The sequence below is a fragment of the Parasteatoda tepidariorum genome, chromosome 8 (genome assembly GCF_043381705.1).
Source record: "Parasteatoda tepidariorum isolate YZ-2023 chromosome 8, CAS_Ptep_4.0, whole genome shotgun sequence".
In the NCBI taxonomy this organism is placed as follows: Eukaryota; Metazoa; Arthropoda; class Arachnida; order Araneae; family Theridiidae; genus Parasteatoda; species Parasteatoda tepidariorum.
Genome location: NC_092211.1, coordinates 41,699,400 through 41,725,503, shown reverse-complemented (window position 1 = coordinate 41,725,503; position 26,104 = coordinate 41,699,400). Strand labels below are relative to the sequence as shown.

At 30.3% G+C, this 26,104-nt stretch overlaps 1 protein-coding gene across 4 annotated transcripts in view; it reads right to left on the bottom strand.

Annotated features, from left to right (window-relative positions):
• Window positions 1-26,104, bottom strand: part of LOC107447376 (coiled-coil domain-containing protein AGAP005037) — a 679,334-nt gene that overhangs the window by 532,797 nt on the left and 120,433 nt on the right. For all 4 annotated transcript variants that reach the window (XM_071184692.1, XM_071184693.1, XM_071184694.1 and 1 more), the window contains exon 2: window positions 5,726-6,463. In XM_071184692.1, coding sequence (XP_071040793.1) covers window positions 5,726-6,362 — 637 coding nt within the window. In that variant the 5' untranslated portion in view covers window positions 6,363-6,463. The remainder of the gene's footprint in view (window positions 1-5,725; window positions 6,464-26,104) is intronic.

Below are 26,104 nucleotides of genomic sequence, written 5' to 3'. Positions count from 1 at the left end.
TAATCATTACGCTTCCCTCAAAAAAGTTTTTAATTGATTTTTTTCTTAAATTTTGATTTCTGATTCTCATAAATGTCTAGGTCATATCAGAAAAAACAAACGAGGCATAATTATTTGTTATATTAGAATTGTCGAAAGTATATATGGAAGAATAATAGTTTGCAAGAAAAACTTTTTAACGCAAGGCAAATCTTAACAGCCAACAGCTTAAAAAGCCAGTGCACAAATTTTATAATGTTTTCGAATTCATCCTGGCCGAGAGTGTACAGTTTGCCGATCGAAAGAACTGCACTCGTCACAAAGTCCAAGCCTATCAGCTGCTATGGAAACAAAAAATAGCGCGTTTGAAAGAGGGATCTTCTTTCTCTCCAAGTTCCCTTTCTTTCGCCCACCCAAACAAAAATCTATCTTAAATATCAAGCGATACCTCATATCCATAGTCACCGCCACTGCTCCAGGCGAATGGTGAGTCGAGTTCTTTCCCTAGACACAGCTGGCGCTGTGCTAAAAAAAGAAACATTCCTCCACCTCATAGGTGAAGATGAACAGGGTTTAGTTCTCAACAGAGCCAGTCAGGTGGCCGAGTGGTTAGTGTGCCTGACTGCGAAGCCAATGGCTGCCGGTTCGAATCTTACTCTGGGCATGGATATTTCTCTTTCTCTCTGTGTTGTCTTCTGAAGTGTGAATGTGGCCCACCCTATGAACGGGTATTTGTGGCAGTGTGGCGTGGGTAATGTTGTTCGCCTCCGTGACTTTGGCCCACTGGGTAACGATAAATGAGCAACACTTCCGGCATCTTCCAAGGCGAAGAAGGAAAGTTCAATGTGTAGCATATCTACCACTACAAAATTACAACTACAATTCACTAGTATATAAGACATGTTAACTCGACTCTATGTCGAGGTACCTTTTTATAGATGAAGGTTGGCATGGTCGATAACTCCGCCCCCACAAGTGCCTGCCGTTATTAAAAAAAAGTTCTCAATAGTGTTTATTATTAGTAGTGTATTATTAGTTCTCAACTCCTCTTGAAATTAACTCCATTTCATAAAAATTGAAATGGCTCCGGAATATTTTTTTTTCTAAAATAGAGACTCAGAGATAAGTGACAATGTAAATTTCAAACTCTTCGCCCGACTCAAAATATTTTTCTGCATCTAAATAATCCCTTCAATCTTTTCCCCAAAATGAATTTTTTGTGTTCCTTCTCAACCAACGGCGTGAGAAATTGAGTGGAATTCACACAGACTAAAGCAAAAATAAGCGCTAGGCAACGAGAAATAACTATGCTGTTTCATTTTATTTGATACTTCCTACACGGCGTACAGTTACAAACAGTACCATAAACACAATTATTTGGGGCGAGAAATCGTAAAGGTCTCCTTTTATGGGGGAATTTGCAGCCAGATCGCAGGATGTTTCCATTCCGTTTACGTCTTCATGGCATCGTCAACTCACACGCATATAAATTGAAGGGATTTCGACGTTATCTTTTCCCTAATAAATCCTCAGAAAGAGAGTTGAAAGGAGTTTTCAAGCGTGGAGGATTGAAAAAGTGCAAGCAAGCCATCGATTTCAATTTACTCGTTATAAAATGTCGCGAAAAAATTGATATTACGAGCAAAAAGTTGTCCTTTTCGAGAGTAATGTCAGGCAAAATGTCGATTTTCTGTGACATTTATATCAACAATCAATTATAGCTCTAAGGTGAATAGAGAACTAGATGGAACTGCTCGTTTATGTTTTATTTTGCTTCAAATATATTATCTCAAATAGACGTAGGGAGATTTTAATAAATTAGTTAAATAAATTTTTTTTTATTATTGTGGTGTATTAATTCAAGTATTTCGTGGGGAAAAGAATTTTGATTGTAATAGCATTTTTCAGAATGTTTGCTGGAATTGAAATTCTATTTTTTAAAATTAAAAAGCTACGGTTGTGTGTGGTCTGTTTCGGTGATCAGTCCAGATCAATTTGATGTTCTTTAAACTTAATTGAATTAGACATTAAATCATTTTACCACCTTCAAAAATTACTTTTTTCTAGTTTTATCGCTTTATTTTAATTTATCTGTTCAGTATTTTTTTATTCCAATGTCTTATATACACGTTTGGTACGGAAGCTAAACTTTTTTCAGTTTTGTGCAAACCCATTCAGTTTTTGTTAATTTTTTACTATCAGTTATTTTACCGGTTATTATTACCACCCTCAAAAAGAAGTTTTCAGCTTTCAATTCTTTAGATATTTACAGTTCTAGTTCAGTTTTTTTTCGCATAATTTTTAAGCTATTTGAGTTTTAAACTTCGAACTTAGTTTTTTTTCGCAATATTTTGCTAATCAGTTGTTTACTATGATAATTGTTTATTCCCTTACAGCAGAAAACTTTTTCAGTTTTTGCAAATTAATTAAGCATAACTTAGTTTAATTTTTATTAATTCTTTTTCATCTTCCGGAGCGAAAACATTACCCATCTCATGATACATGTTTACAGTTACCTCTTCAAAAACTCCATCTTTTTCAAAGTGCGGAAGCTGGGATTCGATAGTTTGCAGTTGGAACTAAACTGTTTGACCTTGAAATTGTTAGACTTGTCCAGAGAAAAAGTTGATAAAATTTCTATTTTATATAAAATAGAAATTTTATCAACTTTTTCTCTGGACAAGTCTAACAATTTCAAAAATTAAGCATTAAAATAAAGCATTGTCTTAATTAAGCATTAAGACAATTTAAGAAAATTATGCATACAATTTACAAGTGATGTAGCCAAGGCCGTACTCAATGAGGAGGGGTGAGCGGCAATCGTCCCGGGGGGTGCTGAGGACCCGACAAAAACGCTTTACGAAAACATACCGTTTATTAATTAGTTTTTTTAAAAGTAATTTGCAGAGAATTTTTTTATATTTGTATAAAAACTGCCTTTCTCTATAAAGGGTCTTCAGAAATGTTAGAAAATAAGCCTTTTTGTGCTTTAAGGAATAAATTTTGTTCTGGGGCTCCAAAAACCTTTGTTTAGCTTTGTATGTAATTGTCTTTTTCCTCCAATGTACTGCAGCTTTCGTGAGCGCAGTATAAACACGCATTAAGAGGGGGTGAGGAATCCCGAGAGCAGAGAAACGAAGCGAAACAGAACAATGTTACGATTGGAAAAAATCCCTATTCTTGTTAGGCAATGAATATTTAGTGAGTGTAAAACGGGCTAGGCAAAAAATAATTGTAATGTACTGTAATGTACAATTAATAAGGTTAGTTTAAAAACATATGCACATTAGAGAGTTGAAAAAGCAAAACAAACTTATCTATACAAAGTGAATTGATCAACAACAAAACTCATTATGGTAGGTCCTTCATATTGACTAGTAAAGTTTAATTCATATCGCAATTCCGCTAGAAAACAGAACTAATTTCAACAAATTAGAGGTACCATGGGTCACCCGATTACTCCATTACCTATTTGTTCACAACCTTAATTGTAACAAACTATTGGGTTCTAAACGTGAACTCCTTTTTTGATTAATTTATTTTTGTTTTATTTGTAAGGCAAATATTATAATTTGCAATTATTATTTATTATTGTTTTACGCTTTTGCTTTTCTGATAAAAAAAAACAGTTCATTGCAATCCTCATGTTTTTGATCATCAATTAAAGATCAATTTCTAATTTTAAAAAATAGGAGTAATTTTCTAATTTTGTGAATTCTTTTCAATTTGTTAAGAATAATCTTATTTCTAAGACTAGATGATAAAGACTTGATAATGCAGATTTTACACCTTGTTTTAAATAATCTTACGTCAGACTATCCATTTACGGCTTTCGAGAACTGACTTACAAGGACAAAATATATGATTATTCAATTCCTAAAAAAATATAATATCAATATTCTAAAAGCAGCTTAAATAATTATAGTTTTTAAATCTAAGATCTAGCTCCCTTGATGTTATAGTATTGCATGGTATTATACTTAGATGCATAACGTGGATATCCTAAGTTTGACTGATGGTTTTCTAATTTAATAAACAGTTAAAGTAAAAGAAGAAAAAAACTTGAGGCAAATTTTTATGTTATGGAGCATAAACTTATCTTTCCAGAGTTGTTGATTTTTTGGTTCACGTTTTTCGACAGATGGCACCACATAGTCCTACAGGTTTCTCTTGCGTTCCAGGTATGTAAATTTCATTCTTCAATTACAACATGTTATTCTGTTTGATGGGAGATAATAAGAAAATATCGTAATGTGACTTTCTTCTTTGATTTACAGTCTTACTTCTTGCAGCGCCTTCTACATTAAAACTTTTTGTACTGAAAACCGAATACTGGAAGGAAAATGAATGCTCTATCACATAGATTTTCTGAAAGAATTTCTTTTTAACACAATCTTTTTCTTGCTATAATTATTTTAAAAATCGTTAAATCATCCTCCTAATTTGGAAGTCCCTGTGTATTACAATCATTTTTATAATCCCCAATTTTCAACTATTAATTTTTTTCGAAAATAGATAAATAAACAAAAAAAAAATTACTAATTATATTACTATATTAAATTGTCTATTCCTCATCTTTTAAGAAAATGCCATGATAGTAATTCATGACATAGTTTTGAATAAAGGTGTTCCTTAATGATGATTTAGCAAATGAGGTCGTTCTTTGTTCAACATTTGGCTAATTAATAGAGATGAAATATTCTGAGAGGAAATCAAAAAAATTAATGTACTGAATTAAGACGTCCTCATTTTTGAAGAGTTTTCTCTAACAAGATCTTAAAAGCAGTATTTCTAAAGAGCTTCATCGTAATATATATCACTGAAATATAGTAAATTATAGCTTCAATAATGAGCTGTTTTTTTTCTTTGGTTATTTATATCTTTACATATTAAAGAACATTATAATCTATTGATTTCGTAATGTAGAAAATTCAAAAACTCGTCTTTAATTATATATACATATTTAGTTTTTACATTTTTTTTTAATGAAACATTTATGAAATTGGAGACTGTGAACATTCCATTTATTTTTGCATTCCTTCGTAAATTCTGCATCTTATAACATAGCGGGAAATGGATTTAGTCGATTGTTAGTAGTGAATTTTCCAGTGGACATACATTGTATATTTAACATTTGATATATATTTCCCTTTATATATATATTTGACATTGTATATATTTAGATAGTAGATAGACATATATCGTTCTTAATACAGAATTTGTCGAGACTAAATTAATTTTAAATATAAAAATGGCTTGTTTTAGAAATACTTTATGTAATATTGAATGCTTTTAAAAACACACCACTTTGTAATTCTTATGCGATAACATTCATGAAAAAAGGTAACATTCATGACTAAAATCAAAACATCACTTTTTATTTAAAAGCAACCTAATCCGAAAAGGATTTTTGCTAAAAAAATTATGGATTAAAGTTATATAATATATGAGATAAAGTACCCATTAAACTCCTATTAAGTATACAAAGCAGAATCTCCGTTAAAAATGATTTGTGTATTTTGTAACTAAATACACACATTACAACACGCCTTTTCAGCAAATTAAAGTTATTCAATGGTGTTTGTTACCTAGCCAATTGCTATATCTAATTTACAAAATTAACAGCAATTTCAATGAAAATAAAAATATTTAATGCATATTTAATAATTTTAGGATGTTGCGTGTTTAAAAATTAACTAAGAAACAAAATTTTTTTTTAAAAAGCATTGAAAGTTAAAACACGTACCTTGAAATCGTACTCCATTTTTTCGCACCACCAACCTTCTAACTTCAGTACCACTGGTGCCACTAGAAGATGTATCACTATATACGCCTCTCATCTCACTCGATGGCCGAGGTGGTAAGGAACTCCTCCACCTCGCAGGCAACGTCGATGTGTTGCCCGCTGATCCATAAACTGTTCCTCCCCCACCTGGAGACTGTTGTTGTGTACTAAACCTAGCTGTGCCGGAAGGATATTCCTGAATACTATGCAAGGTTCTTCTTTGTCGATCCATAGTAGAGGAGGAAGATGAAGATGACGATGAGGATTGCTGATGAGGATCATTGACAGCTGCCATAGCGTCCGCCAACAATTCTGGAGGTGGGCCTTGCCTTGGATTGCCGAATCCTAGTCTTCTGAGTTCAGAAACATCCATGGACCGACTGTTCGGCAAGTTGCCTTGCTGTTGCTGAGCTGATGAGGACGTAGATGATGATGAATTGTTTCCACTGGACTTATTTTTGTCGGATTTTTTACTGGAACGGGATGAGTTGGGGTTTTCCCGGATTTCCGTGAGGGATATTTTCTTTCCCTCTGAGGATCGGCCTCCTGGGAGGCTGGTGCTGCGATGCATTGTGAAGCGTTTGATGCTGAACGGCATTTTGAAAGGTTGGTGTGAACTGCTTTCCGAGGAGGCTACTTAGGGCTTGCTGCAGGGATATAAACTTTAATGGGTGGCAGAGGATCTATATGTTGTTATATCTGCAAAAGAAAAATGTTTCTTGAGTTTCATGTTCTTTTGCAAAATATTTATTTCAGTTCCTAAAAAAATTCAAGTAGTTTCAAAGTTAAATAACATATTGAATAAATAACGTACATTTACGTAAATGTCGGATTTTACGGACTCATCTATATTATTTTATGTGTAATAATTCTGAATTATGTGATTCTATATATAGTGCTAAAGATAAGGAGTCAGTTTGGAGTGCACTTTCTGAGATAGATTCTATGGGGTTTTGTATCCACTCTTATGTAATGTTTCCGGTGGAAGAATAGTTGATAAAGTTGGGTCGGTGCAAGGTTGGGTGGCTTAAGAGTGTGGTGCGTAGACTAGGTGCTTACATCTATCATATCTTCTCCGATATAAAGAATGAGAGTGTATTGGCAATACCTCTTAGAACTGCGAAGGACTCAGCACGGGTTACCATAAGCACGAAATTTGATCCTTTATTTGTCCAAACGTTATTACATCTTTCATATTTCCCTTCCCCACGACTGCACAGCTTAGTAGTCCGAACGTAATGTCATCGTTCGTATTTTAACCTTTATTACGCAGTTTATGTTCGTTACTTTGAAATACGAAATTGATCCGTGCTGATTCCTTCTCTCTTTTAGGAGGTGTTGGTAGTGACTACATGCCCCTGTGTGGCCGTTAAATTGTGTTCAAGAATGGATCCTACACTGCTTCCCACATGCCATTACTGTTGTGAAGTTAACAATAAAAAATTAACATAATTTAATTTTTAAAAAAAATTGTTCGAAAATACAATTCGAACGACGAAAAGATTAACACGTATTTTGCTTAGAAGTAAAATATTTTATGATAAAAATGGACTTTACATTTTAAAATGAAAGAAATGCTCTAATATGGTCATTACGTTTTAAATATCAAATGAAATAATTAACATTTGAAAATGCGCAATATGAATTTTTATTTGGTAAAGCTTAGCAATAAAGTACGCTGTTTGGAAATTGTACTTGTAATTTTTTGTTAAATGAAGAACTAGTTTTGTGGAAGAATATGTTGAATGACATTTTAAATGCATTCATTTTCTTTTGATTAGGAGCAGCTAATGGTCAGGTAATAATTTGTTTCGTAAAGAAAAAGGAAGATTTTTAATTGAAAAAAATGTTCTTTAAATAGTTATCGATTGTTACCATGCATGCTTTAACGATTTTCGTTTAACTTTATTCTTCCATTAAACTTAAGCTAATTCGAGTGAGTGAAAAAACGTTAAAAACATTTTGAACGCATTCGGTGTTCAAAATGTCAAAAACAGTTAAGTTCAGTTTTAAATATAAAATAATGATTTATCATGTACAGTCAGTGGAAAAAGGTAGATTAATGAGAAAAAAGGCATTTAATAATTTGCCATCGGAAGCTTACATAAGTACTCTAAGGATGATTATTAATATGTTCTTTCGCTAAGTTCTAGCAAGCCTTGTGGAAGAACATAATAGGTTTGAAAACAACATTCATTTTTTCCGATTTAAGGATTTTTATGTTCATTTTTAAGGGGGAAATAAAATTTCTTTAGGTAAATCCCCCCCCCCAAATATTTTAAGGAGGAAGATGTTCGTTAAACAACTAACGATAATTTACATGCATACTGCAATGATGGTTTTTTAACAAACTCTGGCAGTGGGTTCTTCAAATATTTATTTTAATGATGGTACCGTATTACGCCAGTATCTCTTGCGACAATTCCGAAAAGAATTCCTTACAAAAACAAAACACGCATTCTTTACTTACATTTGAAACAGAAGAATCTTATATTCACCCTCGAGCACGAAATGGAAAAGGAAATGTAAAACCCATTTCAAAACTGAAATAGCGAGTAGCAAATACCACATTTTTTTCCTTCTTTTCACATAAAAACCTGAAACCTTAATCTGCTATTTCTACAAGGTACAAAAATTTTCCGAAAAGACACGAAAAATCGATAACCAGCGTGCAGTTTCGAAATTGGCCCCAAAAACAAAAGAAACTATCTTCTACAGCTTCACTACGGTAGCAAGTCATCTTTCAAAATACATCAAGATCTTTGGAAAAGAAGTGTAAAAAAGAGAATGAAGAAAACCAGGAGGGCTCCTGTCACAAACGATGCGAGGGCGTACCCCGGCCAGCTGCGACCTTGATGGCTTGGGGCATATGGATGCGTTTTGAAAGATCGATCCTGTTTGCTCTCTGTGGTATTTCGATTGTCTTCAAGAATTTGTTGGAAAATCGTCGAGTGAATCATTTTCATTCTTTAGTGAAGTTGAATAAGGCAGTGATTGTTATTCCGTTGATAATTAAATTTGGATATCGAGTTGAGATTTTAGCGTCGCCGAAACAAGAAGTCGTTTTAGTAACGTTAATTAAATTGCAATTTTGTTTTAATTTCTTGCAAGCGAAAGCTACGCATTGTTTGCTATTTTATGACTGTAAGTTCTTTGGACATTGTTGACTGTGAATATTAAAGTCTATGGCATAATAAAGTTTATTTATATTATATGTCTCAAGTTGTCTTCCGTGTGTTGGGAAATATGGATGCGTTTAGGAATATTTGTCCTGGTTGCTATCTGCTGTATTTCGATTGTCTTGCAAGAATTTGTTAGAAAATAATCGAGTGGGTCGTTTTTACTCTATTGTGAAGTTGAGTAAAACAGTGATTGTGATTCCGTTAAAAATGAAAATTAGATATCGAATAGTGGCGTTTACTAAGTCATAATTTTGTTTTAATTTCTGGAGGTGAGAACTGCACATCGTTTGCTGTTTTGTGACTGTAAGTTCTAATTGACATTATTGATTGTTATTATTAAGGTGTATAGCAAAATAGCATCTTGTTAATAAAGACCACTATTTTAATTTAAATTTGCCTCAATTTGTCTTTGGTGTGTTATGGAATATGGATGCGTTTTAGGAGATCAATCCTATTTGCTCTCTGTGGCCTTTCGGTTGTGTTTCAGAATTTGCTAGAAAATTGTCAGAGAGTCATTTAAATTTTTTAGTAAAGTTGCATAAGGCAGAAATTCTGTTGATAGCAAAATTTGATTTTTGGTTGTCAAATTTTTAAAGTAAATAGTTTGGATAAATATTAAGGAACTTATTTTATTATCCTATTTGATATTATCTGTTACAACTCCCAGTAGCTTTACGACTTTTGGCTTTATACTATATTTTATAAACAGTGACCGAATATTGACCGGTTCAACAGCTGACCGAACTATGCGTTTACGCAGTACCATTTTATCCACGGACCGGGGGTAGGGGAACACTTGCCTAGATGATGATTTTCAGAAAAATCAGTTACCTTTGAAATTTTCCTCAGTTCCTCGAATTATATCTCGGCACTGTATGGAGAAAATAACAAATTTCTAAGACATTAAAGAATAACACACTTCAAAATTCCTAATGAAATTCCCGATTGCACAACAAAATCGTTAATCGTCAATATTAAATCCGATTGTGAAATGTATGTTAATATTGCAGATAATAATTTTAATTTTTACTTTAAAATGAAATATTTTCACATTTATCTTTGAGGCGTGATAAACCAAAATAATACTTAAATTTGCAGCAAAATTATTATTCTTTTAAGCTGAACTATACACGGAGAAAAAATTCTGTTAAAATTACCGTATTGTATGCTAGTGATATTTCTGGTAATAAAAAGAAAACTAAAATCCAAAATATGCGGAATTTAAGCCATTTATTTGGTAATTTTTTCATTCATATTAACCGGTTTACTAGAAATTCTTGTTTTCCAAAAGCATTGTTCTTATTACCACATATTTAGTAAGAGATACAAAACTTGAAAGTAAATTTCACCAAATAAATGGTTTTCATACCATACTTTAAGGTGGTACGATAAAATTATAAACTTTTGTCACATATTATAAAACAATATTTGGTTACATTTTCCAAAATCATTACCGAAGTGCTTGGGGAAAATTTTCCGAAATTTTTGGTTTTCTCCCAAAGACAGAAACACGTTAAATTTATCATTTTCTGGCAGTTTTGACTTTAATTGTTTTCTGTGTATACTATCAGGTTTCTTAAATTTGGCTACACGATAATCAAATTGATTCAAAACATAATTTCATTTAACATTTATCTTATAAAAGCTAGAAAACTAATTATAACCTTCCAGAGGTGTGAAATGTTAGACCACTTGAAATACAAGATCTGCGCTTACAAATGATAATCTTTAAAAAAATTATATTTTTAAAAATAATTCGATTAATTAAATTTATATTATGGTATTATTACAAATTTTTAAGCTGATTTTGACTAAAAAATCATTTTTCTGTTTTTTATATAAAATAAAACTATGAGCTTTTTTCTTTTTTTAACAGTTTCTGTTCTGTTTTTATGCCAAATCTACCAGAAGTTATAGTGATTTTTTTAAAAAATCAACTTTTTTAATTATTACATTGATAATTATGCCTTTTTTGTTCTTTTCCTCAAAACTACTTTTTCGGTCATTTTCCTTCATTTCAAATCGAAATATTTTTGATTTAAATGCCTATAATTTTGCAGGAATGTTTATTTTACATTTGTCTAAAAAATAGACGACGGATTAGTCGATTAAACTATTATTTTATATTTTACAGCTAAATTAAAAATAAGTAATTGCAATTTTTGTCATTTTATATTCAAATAAGTTTTGATATTTGCTGTAAAATATCTAAATATTAATATAATGTCCACGGATTAGTTGATTAAACAATAATTTTATATTTCACAGCTAAATTAAAAAATAATTAATTGCAATTTTTGGCTTTTTTTTCCTCAAATAAGTTTCGATATGTGCTGTTAAATATCAAAATATTAATCTAATATTAAATTATTTTTTAAGAGTATCATAAAACAAGAATAAGGGAGAAATAATAAATTTCAACTAATTTATTTGATTTTGAATAGAGGTAAATTTTAGGATTTTTTTTTTTAACAGTTTCCCCCAAGTTTTCTAAAAAAATTTTTCATACTTCTTTTGTATTTATATCATGTGTGAGAACAACTAAGTTAAGGACATAAATCCAAATAAAGAATTTCTAAATAAAATATTGCAAAATTATAACCTCAGAAGTTATTTGGGTATTTTAAACGATTATTCATTTGCAAATAAATTGTATTTAAGAGAGTTGACAGTTAATGAAAAAGATTTATTTTCCGAAGAAAATCTTCGAAATTCCAACACTTAATTTACAGCTTGTATTTAAACTTCTATTCATCAGCAACATATAAATATGAAGTTTTAAAGAAACTTTACATCAAACAAAATTTTATTGCATAAGAATGTTTCTCAAAAGAAAGTCTCTGAAATTTCAAATATTTATAAGGTCAATACCCCAGCTTCAATATCAAAAACCTGGAGTACCCTGCAAAAAATACAATTCTCGAGAATTGTAGAACGATTCTAGTAAAAAGGAGATATATATTTCATATGTATCTCGAGAATGAATGCAAGTCTAAATCTTTAGGGAATTTCAGTGCGAAATCGTGTTCATCTGAATATTTTATAATATTTTTCCCTTTTTCCCCCCCAACGGGGAGATTTTTGTTGAATTCAATTGCAAAAAAGAATGAGAAATAAAATATCGGCATTCACATATATTTCCTTATAGTTATTTGGGTTCTTGATTCTCATATTATGTCCCGTCTTAGTTGAAATTGGTTTTTCTATTTCCATACTTTTTTCATAAAATTAAAAAAAAAAAAAAAAAAAAAAAAAAAGAAACTCCAGCGCTTGNAATCTTAAAAAAAAAAAAAAAAAGAAAAAAAAAGAAACTCCAGCGCTTGTTCTGAAATATTCAAATGATAAAAAATACAGATGAATGTAGCAAATATTTTATGAATTTTCCCTATTTCTTCTTTTTTTGTATTCGCAATAAATTAAAATGATTAAATGTCAAAATATTTAAAATGAAGTCTTAGAAAGTATGTGTAAAAAAATTTAAAAGTTTCTTTTTATCACGCGTAAAATATATTTTTAAAATTGTAAGGTACGTAAATTTTTACTTAATTTTAAACTGTATGAATCGGTCGAATTTTTAATAAAGATTTTAAAATACAGCTTTTTCAAATGTATATATTTCAGAAACTATTCGACTGATTTTGCTCAAATTTTTTGTTTCGACATCGTAAAGTTTAATACAGTGTAAAAATTTGGATACATGGAATTATCTGAAGGTAAACAGATTTAATAATTGCGTTCAAAAACTTTTCCATTCACTTCATTAGTTTCAAGATATGGCGAAATTCTCAGAAGTTGAAATTAACACTAAAGAACCCAAACTTTCCGTCGCTCTCCTGATTGAATTATTATATTTTCAAAATTTTGGCTACTTTGCATATTTTGACATCCAAATCCATTGAAAAAAGGTATGTTTATTCAGAGAAAGTATATTTTTGTGTCTGATTCCATAAATTAAGCACTAATTAATTAACGTATTTGAGACTTGAATGGAATGAAAGCAAGAAAAATAATGGAATTATTTTTTTCCTTCAAGGCACTGCAACCTGTCAGAGGCCAAGTCTGTTTCCAAGTATTATTTGCCATCTGGTTTCATTTGCAACAAAGCTCTCCCAGATAATACAAACTCAGTTAAAAAAGCTAGCTTTTACTAATCGCATGGGGAACAGAAAACGAGGAAAACCACAATTGGGTGACCTGACTTGGTGGAGAAGGATTTCTATAACAAATAAAAAACGAATGGAACTTAGATCATGAAAATCCGATTATAAGACCAAAAGTTATTTAGAGTGATATCATTTTCGTTATTTTGCATATTGTACAATTAAATTGACACATTTTTTTATTTGAAATAGGAACCATGATGAGGAAACTATTTTAGCATTAATGAAAATATAGATGAAACAACGAAAATCAAAACTTTCATATTTCTTTTGCAAAACAAAAGCAATCAACTATCGAAATGTCCATTTAATACTCACATAAATTATGAGTGCTATGGAATCATACAGTCCAATGAATGCTTCTTTGTTTTGAAGGTTTTTGCACTTTTCAACCACATCAAACTGGCTTAAAATATTAGAGGAAGAGTTCCCTTTTTATAAGTGAGGAAAGTTAAAACGCGCAAAATATGAGGACATTTGTTTTGGCTAGAATTCTGAACTGGCATATCGTTTCGACTTTTTGGTTCACTACGACGGAAAGTTCTTTAAATAGGTAAGACAAAATAGGCTTAAATATGTTATTTATTTCTTCTTTAATATGACACATAAGTTGTCTATTTTCACTTTTCCCTGATTCTCCGTTTCTTTTTCACTTCGGCTTTCTTTGCCTTCTACCCTTAAATCGCTGGAATAAACTCTACCGGTTCGCTTTAAGCTCATATTGCACACGCCGACTTACTGTGGTCGATTGTTACAGTTGAATAAAAAAAATATTATTGAAAACGATAAAAATATTTAATTAGTGCACGTACAAAGTAGAGAAAAAAAAAGAGATAGTTTTAGAATTTACTGTGGCTACCAGATGTATTTGGCTTGGAGAGATTTGGACTATCGAAGTTCTACTGAATAACTAAATTTGAAATAAGGTAGATTTTCAGAATAGTGAAATAAATAGTTTTCACTCTAATGTTAGAGCATATAAAAATATCTACGCGTTTTCTTAAAAGAAAAAATGATGTTAGCCGAAATACCATCAGTATGGCCTAGAGCAGGGATGGCGAACCAATGGCACGCGTGCCATTTATGACACGCGTGTCATTTATGACACGCGATACAATATTCTGGGCACGCCACCCATCACAAAGTTCACTATGAAGCATATTAACAATTAAATTAAAATTCCAAAACAAATTATTGACAAAAAAATTAACAATTAATGCCAACAAAAAAGAAACAGTTAATAACCATAAAAAAAGCTAACAATAAATAGCTAGCAAAAAAAAAATTAACAGTCCAGCTTAAACTAACAGACAATCTAATGTAAGTTATGTGTCATCTGATTTGCAACAACAGAAGTCACGCTGATGTTACTTTAAGTTGATTTATGCGTATAACTGAGACATTACGAAATGTTTTTTTTTCTCCATAGTATATAAAGAGTTTTGAGTTGATAGTATTCAGTATTATTACTTTCCCAATAATCACGAAGCCAAAATTATTTGATGACACGTCTATGACCACATTAAACAATTTTTTAGAAAAAATGGCACGTTGGTGCAAAAAGGTTAGCCACCCCTGGCCTAGAGGGTTTTAGCGCCACGTTACGGTAAGATAGCCTACCTTTCAGTTGGATTGATAAACTGGTGAATTTATCGTTTTTTTTCTTCTTAGTTTTACTTGGATTTCTTTATAATAGTTTGGTCATTTGCTTGATTTTAGTTCCATGAAATGTTTAGATGTTGATTCGTTTAGGATGTCGTTTGGTAATGAAGACAAAAATACATTTTGCAAAGTAAATTTCTATATATGTTAAATATTTTAATTTCTCCGTATTTTTCTGATTTTCGATATTGTTTCATGCTCTTGTTTGCACATTTATTTCAATGTTGAATTTAATACGTTATAACATGGATGAAATTCACCATTAGTTCTTTTTAACTAATGTAAGAATAATTACGCGAAAGAGCTGTTAATGTAGATGTTTTTTCTCTGCTTTTAGTAGAATTTACTATATGAAAGAATAGAAATAGAATAGACAGAATGAAATTAAGACGTGAAAAAAATCTTTTTACGTATTTTTGAGCTAAAACTTAAAATTAAAGATTTGGTGTTGGTTAGAAAATTTTATGTTTCTATGTAAATATACAATATTAAAATATGTAAAAAAAAACTAACATAAATTCACGCAGTCAAATCTTAATTCAATAATTTTGATTGGAACAATGCTTAAAAACTCAACTTTAAAACAGTAAAACATTAAGAATTGTTATTCAGTCATGCGATAAATAATAATTGTACAAAAGTAAATAAAATAAATATGACAAGTGTTGCTTTAAGGTGCTGTAGGCAGTTTGGACAGGAAAAACCTCAAAAAACAAGCCATGATGACGTCATAGTGGATCGTCCTTCATGCTTTTGTAAATAATTTTTAATCTTCAAGAATTAATTATGTAGTATAATTTGTGCCCGCCATCAAACAATCGAAGTGAATTAGGCAAGATGACATTTTCAGTTTTTATAAACTTGATTAACTTATGAAGTTTAATTCGCTTCTAAAACTTAAATTATTTAACTGAATTCTCTTCAAAACTAATTTTTTAAACTAAATTTACTTCAAAAAATTGAAACAAAAGTTAAAAATATTAATGACTGAAGTTTCCTAATATTCCACTACAACCTTATTCGTTAGAAGTGTTAGGGGCATTTAATATGGGTCAATATAATATATGGCAACCTATGGGGTAGAAGGACAATTCTACATATTATATAGATAAATACAATATGTAGCTATAAATGTAATATATTGTATACATATTCAGGGGATAATTTTTTGTGAATCACATTGCGATTTAAATAAAACGTTTCTGTATATTGTACTGCTATTAAGTGCGAATTCCCATGTATATGTATGAGTGTTTTTCAAAAAAATATGTGTTTGGAAACAACACGAAAAATTATTTTGAAGTTTAAAAGTAACTTTTCTGTTAAAGTTTGACTTATTACAAGATTTAGGCTTTATCTAGCTTCTTAATTCTACATGGCAAGATGCTTTTGAAGCTAAATACAATTCAAAATATATAAAATTTCAAAAGTTTGATAAAATCAAAGCGTTAATAGCTTCAAAAGATTATTACTGTAAAAACTAAAGGTTAATACAAGAATGATGTGAAATAGGCTTTAAAATTTAAAATGCTTTTTTGATTCAAAATGAGGATTACGGTACCTCATGTTAAAAACGAATAAATAATGCATGAATAAGCGAAAAGCGTTCTAAGAGTCTAGACAAAGCTATTTACGATAATAAATATAAATAAAAAAATGCAAATTCCAAGACAGTCATTATTTTTCGATGAAAATATTTCCAATCTTGGTATCCCCATTTATTTCTCTTAACACAGGCAGTATACTTTATACAAGCAAAAATGACGTAGTAAACAAATCATTTAAATGGTTAATATACCTTCACTTTGCCAAACGTAACAATTTAAGCACACATGAATTATATGCATAAGTCGTGCAGCTACACATGTTGTCAGCTAGGCAGCTACACTGTTAGAAATTTCTCGAAAATAATGGTTAAATAACAATTTATTGAATGGTTATTTTACCATATTTAATAAAACTAGTCAAATAACCATAAATAAAATGGTAATCAAACTGTTAAATTTGAGAAAAACTGTTCACTAACTGCTTTCACCCAATACGGTTAAACAATCAGAATTTTACCGCACCCACTAGAACCACCCAATGAAACTATTTAGTTCGTTGCAACTGCGTACATATCATAGCCGAGCGGGCTTGTCTCATGACCGGCAGAACTGGAGTTCGAGTGCTAGTGTTGACACCACAATATTTCCTCCATTTTCTTCAGTACATGAAGAATTTCCAGTGTCCGGCACTCTCCAATGCCCATTACCTTACGAAAAGCCGAACTCCTACGTCTAGTTAAATAAAATAAAAAATTTATTTTTACGTTTTTGGAAAATGCTAGTTGTAAATGGTTAAAAAACTGTATAGTTTTGAATTTATGGTTTTATAACCATACTTTTTGTAAATGGTTTCAAAACCATAAACGAAAAAAACATTCTTTGCAGTAAACTTTACTGTTAATCGGATGGACAGTCAGCTGACAGTTATTTTACCATAATTTTAGAATGAAAATTTTAACAGTGTGGGGATCATTTGTAGTGTTTAAGCTATGTTAAAGTTTGAAGATAAAAAACAATATTTACTGAATAAAATATATTACAAATGTCTTTGTGTATAAATAATTCTTAATACTACTTCAACGTTGAATTGTTAGAACAAAGAAAAATCGACATGGCAGTGACAAGTTTCTTGTCTTCAAATCGAGTATCAAAACTAATAAATCATAAATAAAATGTATCTTATAACTTGAGGGAAAAAATATCAAAACTTTAGGGATAAAAATACACTCTTGGAGAACAAAAAAAATTATTACACTGACAAAAATTTCTAGCGTAATGTGTAACTTCTTTTTTATCCATCAAAATAAAATGGATGATAGTTGAATTAAATAACTAGATTTCGGGTAATTTAAGCTCTACTGTATAAGTAACTTTAATTACCAAATTCTGTATTCTAAAATTGTTTTAAAGTACTAATTTGAGTTTCAATTTTACACTTTATTGACGATTACGTTATTAAGAGACCAATTTGCGCTACTATTGGTAAGGAAGCTCTCTACATGGTTAGAAATAGCTGTCACAGCAGTATGACAGCCTTTGTCACTGTAACGATAGCGAGAAATGCTTGCTTTGAATTTCCTTAATTAAAGCAACGATATCCAGTGGTTGAGGGTTGTTCTACCATTAAGTTTGTTGCGCATATTATAGTGGACACTGAAATGCTTCATAGATCAATTAATGTTCAAACTTGATGTTGTAGAGCGTTTAAATCATGACCAGATTATTGACTAAGGCTGCAAACGAAGATCTATCGTTTTTATTTCTGCATGCGATACATACAAGTAGATTAAAATGTATATAGTGAGACTAAAGTAATTTTCAAATAATATATCCCATGAATACTAAATAACCATTTATTCTATTTTATTTTCTCTTATTTAGCATAAATTTTGGATTGAGGAATAAGTAATCCTTGAGTTATATCTCACTACTTTTGGCAATAATTTTGTCTCAAAATCATCTCATTTTTGACAAAACGCACATCCTCAAATGTCTGACAAAATTCATGACATATTATTGACTCAAGACCATCTCAACTTTCTGCAAAATTTTTAAATGTTTAATATAAGTCGTTTGTTTTCAGTGATGGTAAAGAGGTTAAAGCGTTCGATTTACAATCAGGGTTTCGAAGTTCGATTTCTGGTACTGAGAATTCATTCTGCTAGTGTTAATCGAAATTCAACTGTGTTAATCGAAATGTAACGGTAGGTTTAATACTACGGATGAAATTCGTATTCTTGAACTAGTAAATATAGTAATTTGTTCTACTGTGTAAAATGTAGATTAATATTATTACTTGATTGAAAACTTCATTTGCTTCAAAAATATATACATAAATAGGAAATAACAATCGACATATTTTAAGCGGTCAAAAATAGGCATCCATTTTCAAGACTTGGTAGAAGATTAGAAGAAACATAAGTGATTTGGAATCAGGGTAAACGGGGAATCAGCATTCATATGAATAAAACAAGATTCCAGCGCAATCAAGGAAGCGGGCGTTTGTTTTTGAGTGTTTGAAACATGTCGACTGTTATTTCCTGTTTATATACCTTTGATGCGAATAAAGTTTATAATCAGGTAATATCTCATCACTTCAGTATCTTGAGATTAATATTGTTTCTTGAGATGATAGATGGTGATATTGAGTTACGTACCTACTCTTTCTCTATAGCAATTAAGCGATGACAAATGCCACAGTTTAACTTGTAAATTGTATCTTCGTATCCTCGATCAAGTATTCAAGATTTTCGTATCCTCGAACAATTTTAGATAGTATTTCCATCAATCTGAATACATGGTTGCTTGGAGGATTCCCTAGAATTAGTTTTGTCAAAAACGCAAAAAAATTTTAAATTTCCATTTCTTACTGGGAAAAATCGAGATTTTTGTTGATGCTTTAGATTATAGTTGGTAATATTGGGTCATAAACCTATGTCCTTCTCGGCTGGCCAGGTGGCCGAGTGGTTAGCGTGCCTGACTGCGAAGCCAATGGCTGTGGGTTCGAATTCTGCTCTGGGCATGGATGTTTCTCTTTCTCTGTGTTGTCTTCTGATGTGTGAATGTATAAATGTGGCCCACCCTATTGACGGGTATTTGTGGCAGTGTGGCGTGGGTAATGTTGCTCGCCTCCGTGACTTTGGTTCACAGGTGCCCACTGGGTAACGATAAATGAGCAACACTTCCGGCATCTTCTAAGGCGAAGAGCGAAAGTTCAGTGCCTGCCATTATTAAAAAAAAAAAATAATAAAAAAAATATGTCCTCCTCTATTCAGTTCGATTAATTCAAAAATTACAGTTTTACTAGTAAGAAGTAGACTTACTATAGGGAGTTTTTTATTTTTATACTTTCCATGCTTAGAGTATGATATCTATAACATCGGTGTCTAAAATCTTTTCTGCTGATATATGTTAATGAAACAGAATTTAACTATCATATTTATTAATTGGATTATTGCTTTTATGTTTCAAAAATGTATAATTCTTTTTTTTTATGAGAAATAAAATATAAAATTTTTTGTCGCTAGTGATGTCGCTGTCACTAAGGAGAGCAGAAGAAATTGGAAATGACCAAAAGATATAGGCCACTTGAAAATCCAACATTTATGCTCACCCTAGAAAATTTGAAAAGAACACTCTCACTTTATTGATCCAGGAAAAAAAATGCAATCGTAAAATAATTTATAAATCAAATTACATTTACTTAATTTTACTTTCACTTATTACAAGGAAGATACACATAGTATTATGATTCCTTTGTTTTCAACTTTCACTAGCTTTAAAAAGAATATACTTATGAAGTTGACTGAGAGAAACAATCAGTTCAAAACAAAACAGTCTGCGATTCGCAATTTCATTGTGGGAAATCGAAGATTGAAAGCATATTGCAAAGCGGAAACTTACAAAAATGTGAAAAGAAAACCGGAAATTTTCTGTATTGTTTTTTTCCCATCACAGCAGCCTGCAAATATTTTTTTCCCCAAAGATTTCAGAGTAAATGAAGTGAAAGGCCACAATGAAAAATCATTTCCGTTTCGTTCTTTTAATAAAGTGCGTTTACTCTTATGTTGCCAATCTAATATTTGGAATTCTTCCAGAACAAATCGTTTGCGAGTAACTAATATGCGAGAGGAAACATTTTCGCATTAGTTTGATTATGAAGAATATAGGAAAACGTGTTTCTTTTATTTTATGGAACTTAGAGCTCTTGTAATATTAACAATGATTGGAAAAAGAAAAAGTGAAATACACGAGAAATTTGTTTTCAAAATACCATAAAAGATTCTTCAATAATTCTACAATGCATTATCACCACGCTGCTTATTTATTGCGTTTCATTGATTATGCTTAGTATTTGGATACTGACTCAAAAACTGAAATAATATATTCATTTATATGAATCATGATTGTATAGTTATTTATTGATTCGAATCACTATTTTAAATTTTTTGGATAGAGATTTCTATTACGTGAGTATGAATAAGCAATTTGAATCATGGATTTATGTTGTTTCTTAAATAAAGTAGTTAATTTGGTAATTCAAATCAGTGGTTTATTGATTCGAATAATTATTTTAAGATTTTTGGATAGAGATTTCTAATACGTGAGTATGAATAAGCAATTTGAATCAATAATCTTGATATAAATCAATTCGAAAATGATGATTATTTTAATAAATTAAATTACTAATTACGATAGTGAATCAGTAACTGGAATCAATAGTTCGTTAACTCGAATCATGAGTTTATGCGATTTATGATTTAACAGTTAATTTGAATCAAGGATTCCACACATTTAACAACTCAAATCAAATATTTTGGCTTGAATTCATTGAATTGATGACCTGATGACATTAATTGATGAGCCAGTTCTGGTGTTAAAAAAAGACTCAATTTATATAAAATTTAAACTAATAAAATTGACAATTAAAATTGTTTCCTTCAGCACTATTTAGAGTTCATCTTCAACTATTTCATAAACTACGTAAAATAAAACTTTTTTAATAAACTTCGCACGTTAAGTTAAAAAAGGTGTTAAATTATTTTATTATTAGTAAAAAAATTTATTTAATAAAATTATTTATTTTTAAAAAAAAAACTGAAAAGTTAAAAATAATATAAAGTCTCGAACAGCAATAATTTTCTTTTTTATGAAACGTGATTAAAGTGCATTGTATATTTGGAATAATGAAAATATTCTCGTTAAAGTTTCAAATATTGTTAAAATGTATGATATATTTTTTAGAAGCAGTCTAGACTATAACGGTCTAGACTAAAACAAACAAATAAATCATCATAGATTACAAAAAATTAATAATTGTAATATGTTTGAAATATGAAACTTGAAGCTTTAGTCTGTCAGGAAAAAATTATTAATTTTGCAACTTTGTTGGAAATAAAGTGATTTCAGTTTTTTCACTAAAAATAAACCACTCTGTGAAATTCAACAAAAAAGTAATAGTTATTTTGGTGATGTTACTTATAAATAGTTCAATATTTGATATAATTTAAATTTCAGTATTATTAATTTAATATTAATAAAAATATTAGATGTATAATTGTTTAAAATTAAAGCTCAAAATTCCAAAATGTATTTATACACTGGGCTCCGGTTAAAGTGCATAGCCGTCGATATTTAAAAAATCATAAAATATTTGCGTGCTCGTCTAGGTTCTAGGTTAGAAACTTTATGCCTGAATGGGATTTTTGTAAACCCTAATATTCAAATACATATTAATTAAAACATGATTGCACCTGTTATTAAAATGTCAAAATCTAACAATATAATTGAACACTTTTAATTTCAGTATACATTTAATTAAGTATTATTAAAAAGGAAGTAATAAACACGAATAAGCATTGATGGCGTAATTGTATTATTATTATTTTAAATTATTATTATTATTAGAATTTTTAAATATTCTTGGTTAAGTGCTTGCTTTCACCATAATCCGTTTAAACGATGTAATACAAACTGCGTTTGTCTTGCGCTTGATTTAACATTGCAATTTAAATTTCTGTACTAATTATTTTCTTATACACAACTATTGGGATAGGAGAATTAAAAAAAATAAAAGTTTTATATATTTTTTTTTTGTATCATGAAATTTAATATCATTTAGGTTTTATCAAATATCATCACTTTTCTCACGTTTCCCCTACCTTTACTGCACTGTTAGAAATTTCCTTGAAAAAATGGTTAAATAACAATTTAGTGAATGGTTATTTCACCATATTTAATCAAAACAGTCAAATAACCATAAATAAAATGGTAATCAAACTGTTAAGTTTGAGAAAAACTGTTTATTAACTGCTTTCACCTATTACGGTTAAACAACCAGAAATCTTATCTCAGCCACTATAACCACCTAATGAAGCTACTTAATTCTTTGCAACTGAGTACAACATATCATAGCGGAGCGGGCTTATCTGTCAATCTCATGACCGGCAGAACTGGAGTTCGAGTCCTAGTGTTGACACCACAATATTTCCTCCACTCCCTTCAACACATGAAGAATTTCCAGCATCCGGTACTCTCCAATACCTATTACCTTACGGAAAGTCGAGCTTCTATGGCTAGTTGGATAATTAATTATTTTTTACTTTTATGAAAAATGCTAGTTGTAAATGGTTAAAAAACTGTATAAATTTGTATTCATGGTTTTATAACTGTACTTTTCGTAAATGTTTTCAAAACCATAAAGGAAAAAAAATGGTCTTCACCGTAATTTTCACGGTTTATCGGATGGACTAACAGCACCCAGTTATTTTACCATAATTTTAAAATGGAAATTTTAACTGTGTGTCGCCGTCATCGAGGCGATTTTTGTTAAAATTTACGGGCCGTTTAAACGGTATTTCTTTCAGAATATTTACAGGCTGGGAATGCAAGGGGAATAATTGCATTCCCAATCAGAATTTTTACTTACCCTGGGTATGTCGGACAATATAATTTTTGAGTATTTAAATCTACCCTTAAACTTCCAAGCAGCTGCAGCTACTAGTACAGTTAAAAAAAGTGGTGCATGATGGATGAGTAATAAGAAGCTCTTCAAAATAATACCACTTATAACGCCACCTGGTGAAAAATTACGGAGTAATCTATTTTATTTCTAAAAATGAGCGAGATATTTGAAGAAAGTAAGACAAAGAGGTAAAGTGCCTTCGATTGAGTATGAGTAAACACTTCGTGTGCTTTAAAACAAAAAAAAGAACATCTAACACTCATTTGTTTGCTTTTCATTTCTTAATGCTATGACAAAAAGATCTGAAGATGAGAAAAATGAGTAATTATAAGATATCTTTTTTTTTGATGCTCAAGAGGGAAAAGAAGAAAAAAAATGCACAAAAAAGGACGAAACATTTTAAATAATTTTTGATCCAATGGTAAGAGATTTTCGCAACGATTTTTTTAATGAGTCATGACTGTGTGCTCAAATATGTCAATAAATTTTTGCAGACGATATTTTAAGTTACAAAGTTACAAACAAAGATGTACTTTATCTGAATAAACTCCCTTTTTTATTCTTTATTTTTAATAATGGGGAATAGCTGCTACCTAGGAAATATGGTCTCAATAGGTAGGTCAAGAAAGCGGTCCAAAATTTCGACTCCTTTATTAATTTTACTTTTTGCGTATTTCTGTATATCTCGAAATCTTTTTTGTATAACATTTTGAAATTCGATTATACAAAGATAATTTCATAATTATTTGCGATGTTTTATTATTTCATTTAATAATAGTTGAAAAATTTTGAATTGTAAGATACATAATTCTTTATATTATTTTAAAGAATGCAAATGTATATGGCAGAACACAGAATTTGAACGAAATTGATCGAATCGTTTCTAACAAATAAAAAATTAAAAAAATCTATTGTATTCTACCAATTTCACATACATTTCACATTTTTACACAGAAAATTACGCTCATTATAAAGATGTCAAAATTTTTATATCCTCGAGTAAAAAATGTTTTCGTCTATTATTAAATAAAAAATTAAAAATAATCAATAATATATAAAAATTATCCAATAATGCATGGAATTATCTTTGGATAAACGAATTTTAAAAAGTGTGTGCAAATATTTTTCAATTCTCTTGAAAAGTTCTTGATATATGGCAAAAGACGCAAAAAATAAAATTAAGATTAAGGAGTTAAAACCACTCTCCTAACTTAAGTTTGGACCACTCTCTTAACTTATCTATTGGGACTTTATTTCCCATATTGTTGTTATCACCTATAGTTAGAAGGTAAGTCCATGAATGAGCAAGTCCATCGAGAAATTTTTTTTTATTTATAGAAAGAACGTTTTTGTGTCTGATTTTGTAACTTAAAATATTGTCTGCAAAAATTAGTTAGCATATATGAACCTCTCGAACCATTAGGGAATTGCAGTACGTGAATATTCGATCATTACCTCATAAGTTATTCACGAAGCTTTGCTTTCTTCCCGCGATGCATAGTCGAAACTACATAGTTGTGGGCTATTCCATGGTAACTTACGTTACATTCACATAAACTTTATTGTATTGAGAGCTTAGAAGCAAACAAATAATATGAATACACATATTAAAATAAAGTGATTTCTTAAAATTACAATCAAAACCAAAAGGAATCTAATTAAAATAATTATTATTTTTCAATTTAAACAGTGTAAAAGCCTAAAATTAGTGTGGTAACTTACGTTACCGAAAAAGGAATGGCATAAATTTGCAATATACTTGAAGGCAAAATTCTGTTCTTATACAAAAGTTTCATGATTAAGATTATATGTATCATTTTTCTGACATGTTTAAATATTTCTTATGCCTAGATTTAAGATTTTATTTCAAAAGTTAAATTAAATATAATTTTTTAAGTGGGTAACTTACGTTACAGTAACTTACGTTACGAAATTCCCTTTGTATCAAACTTTTATCAAATAATGTACAAATGCAAATTAAGTTATTTAAACAGTATAGTGCAAGGGAGAAAAAGTGTACATGAAGTAAATTCAGATACTTTTGATTCACACATAACTGCAAACTTATTAAGTCCTCTGTTATTAACTAGTACAGGGGGCTCAATTCTTTTCACCATGCTTTCTTTCTGGTAGAATATTTCATCTCTTTTTTCTGGCCATTTACAATAGATTCCCACAGCAGCCATTACATTGACTTTAAATTCTTGCTCTGCAACAGACATTACCACACCAGGATATAACATGTCCTCCTATCTAACCATATATCAACCCCCAGCATTTATCTTGGATTCATCATTTTCTTTTTCAACATCTTTCACTAAAAAAAACTCTTCTGGTATGCCTTCTTGTACTCTTAAATGGTGGATCTGCTTAATGTTTTTAATCTGTGGAGATTTTGAGAATAGACTAGACACTCCACTCATCTGTTCTAGAGACTCGCACTCAGCTGTTTTTTCTAAACATAAAATAAATTTCTAAAGAATTTCGTAAGATGGAACATTATAAATTTTGCTGAAGGCTTCCTTAGTCAATCCGAACTTTTCATGATGCTTACAAACACAAACATTGCCTGGAAGTTTGCTACTAAGCAAGACATGCTTTGGACGGAGCTCAAAGAATTTAGTTTTTCCAATTTTGCATTCTGGATTTTCTTCCATAAACATTTGGTGCATTTCTCGAACTGAATGATGAAGATGCCGTGCTTGTACTTTCTTTTTGCTACCATTAGCATCTCTAATTATAACTACATCCTTAACTCCCGGTGCCTGTCGAAAGATTTCGTTCAACTTTGAAAACATATGAATGCCAACACCCAAATTAATAAC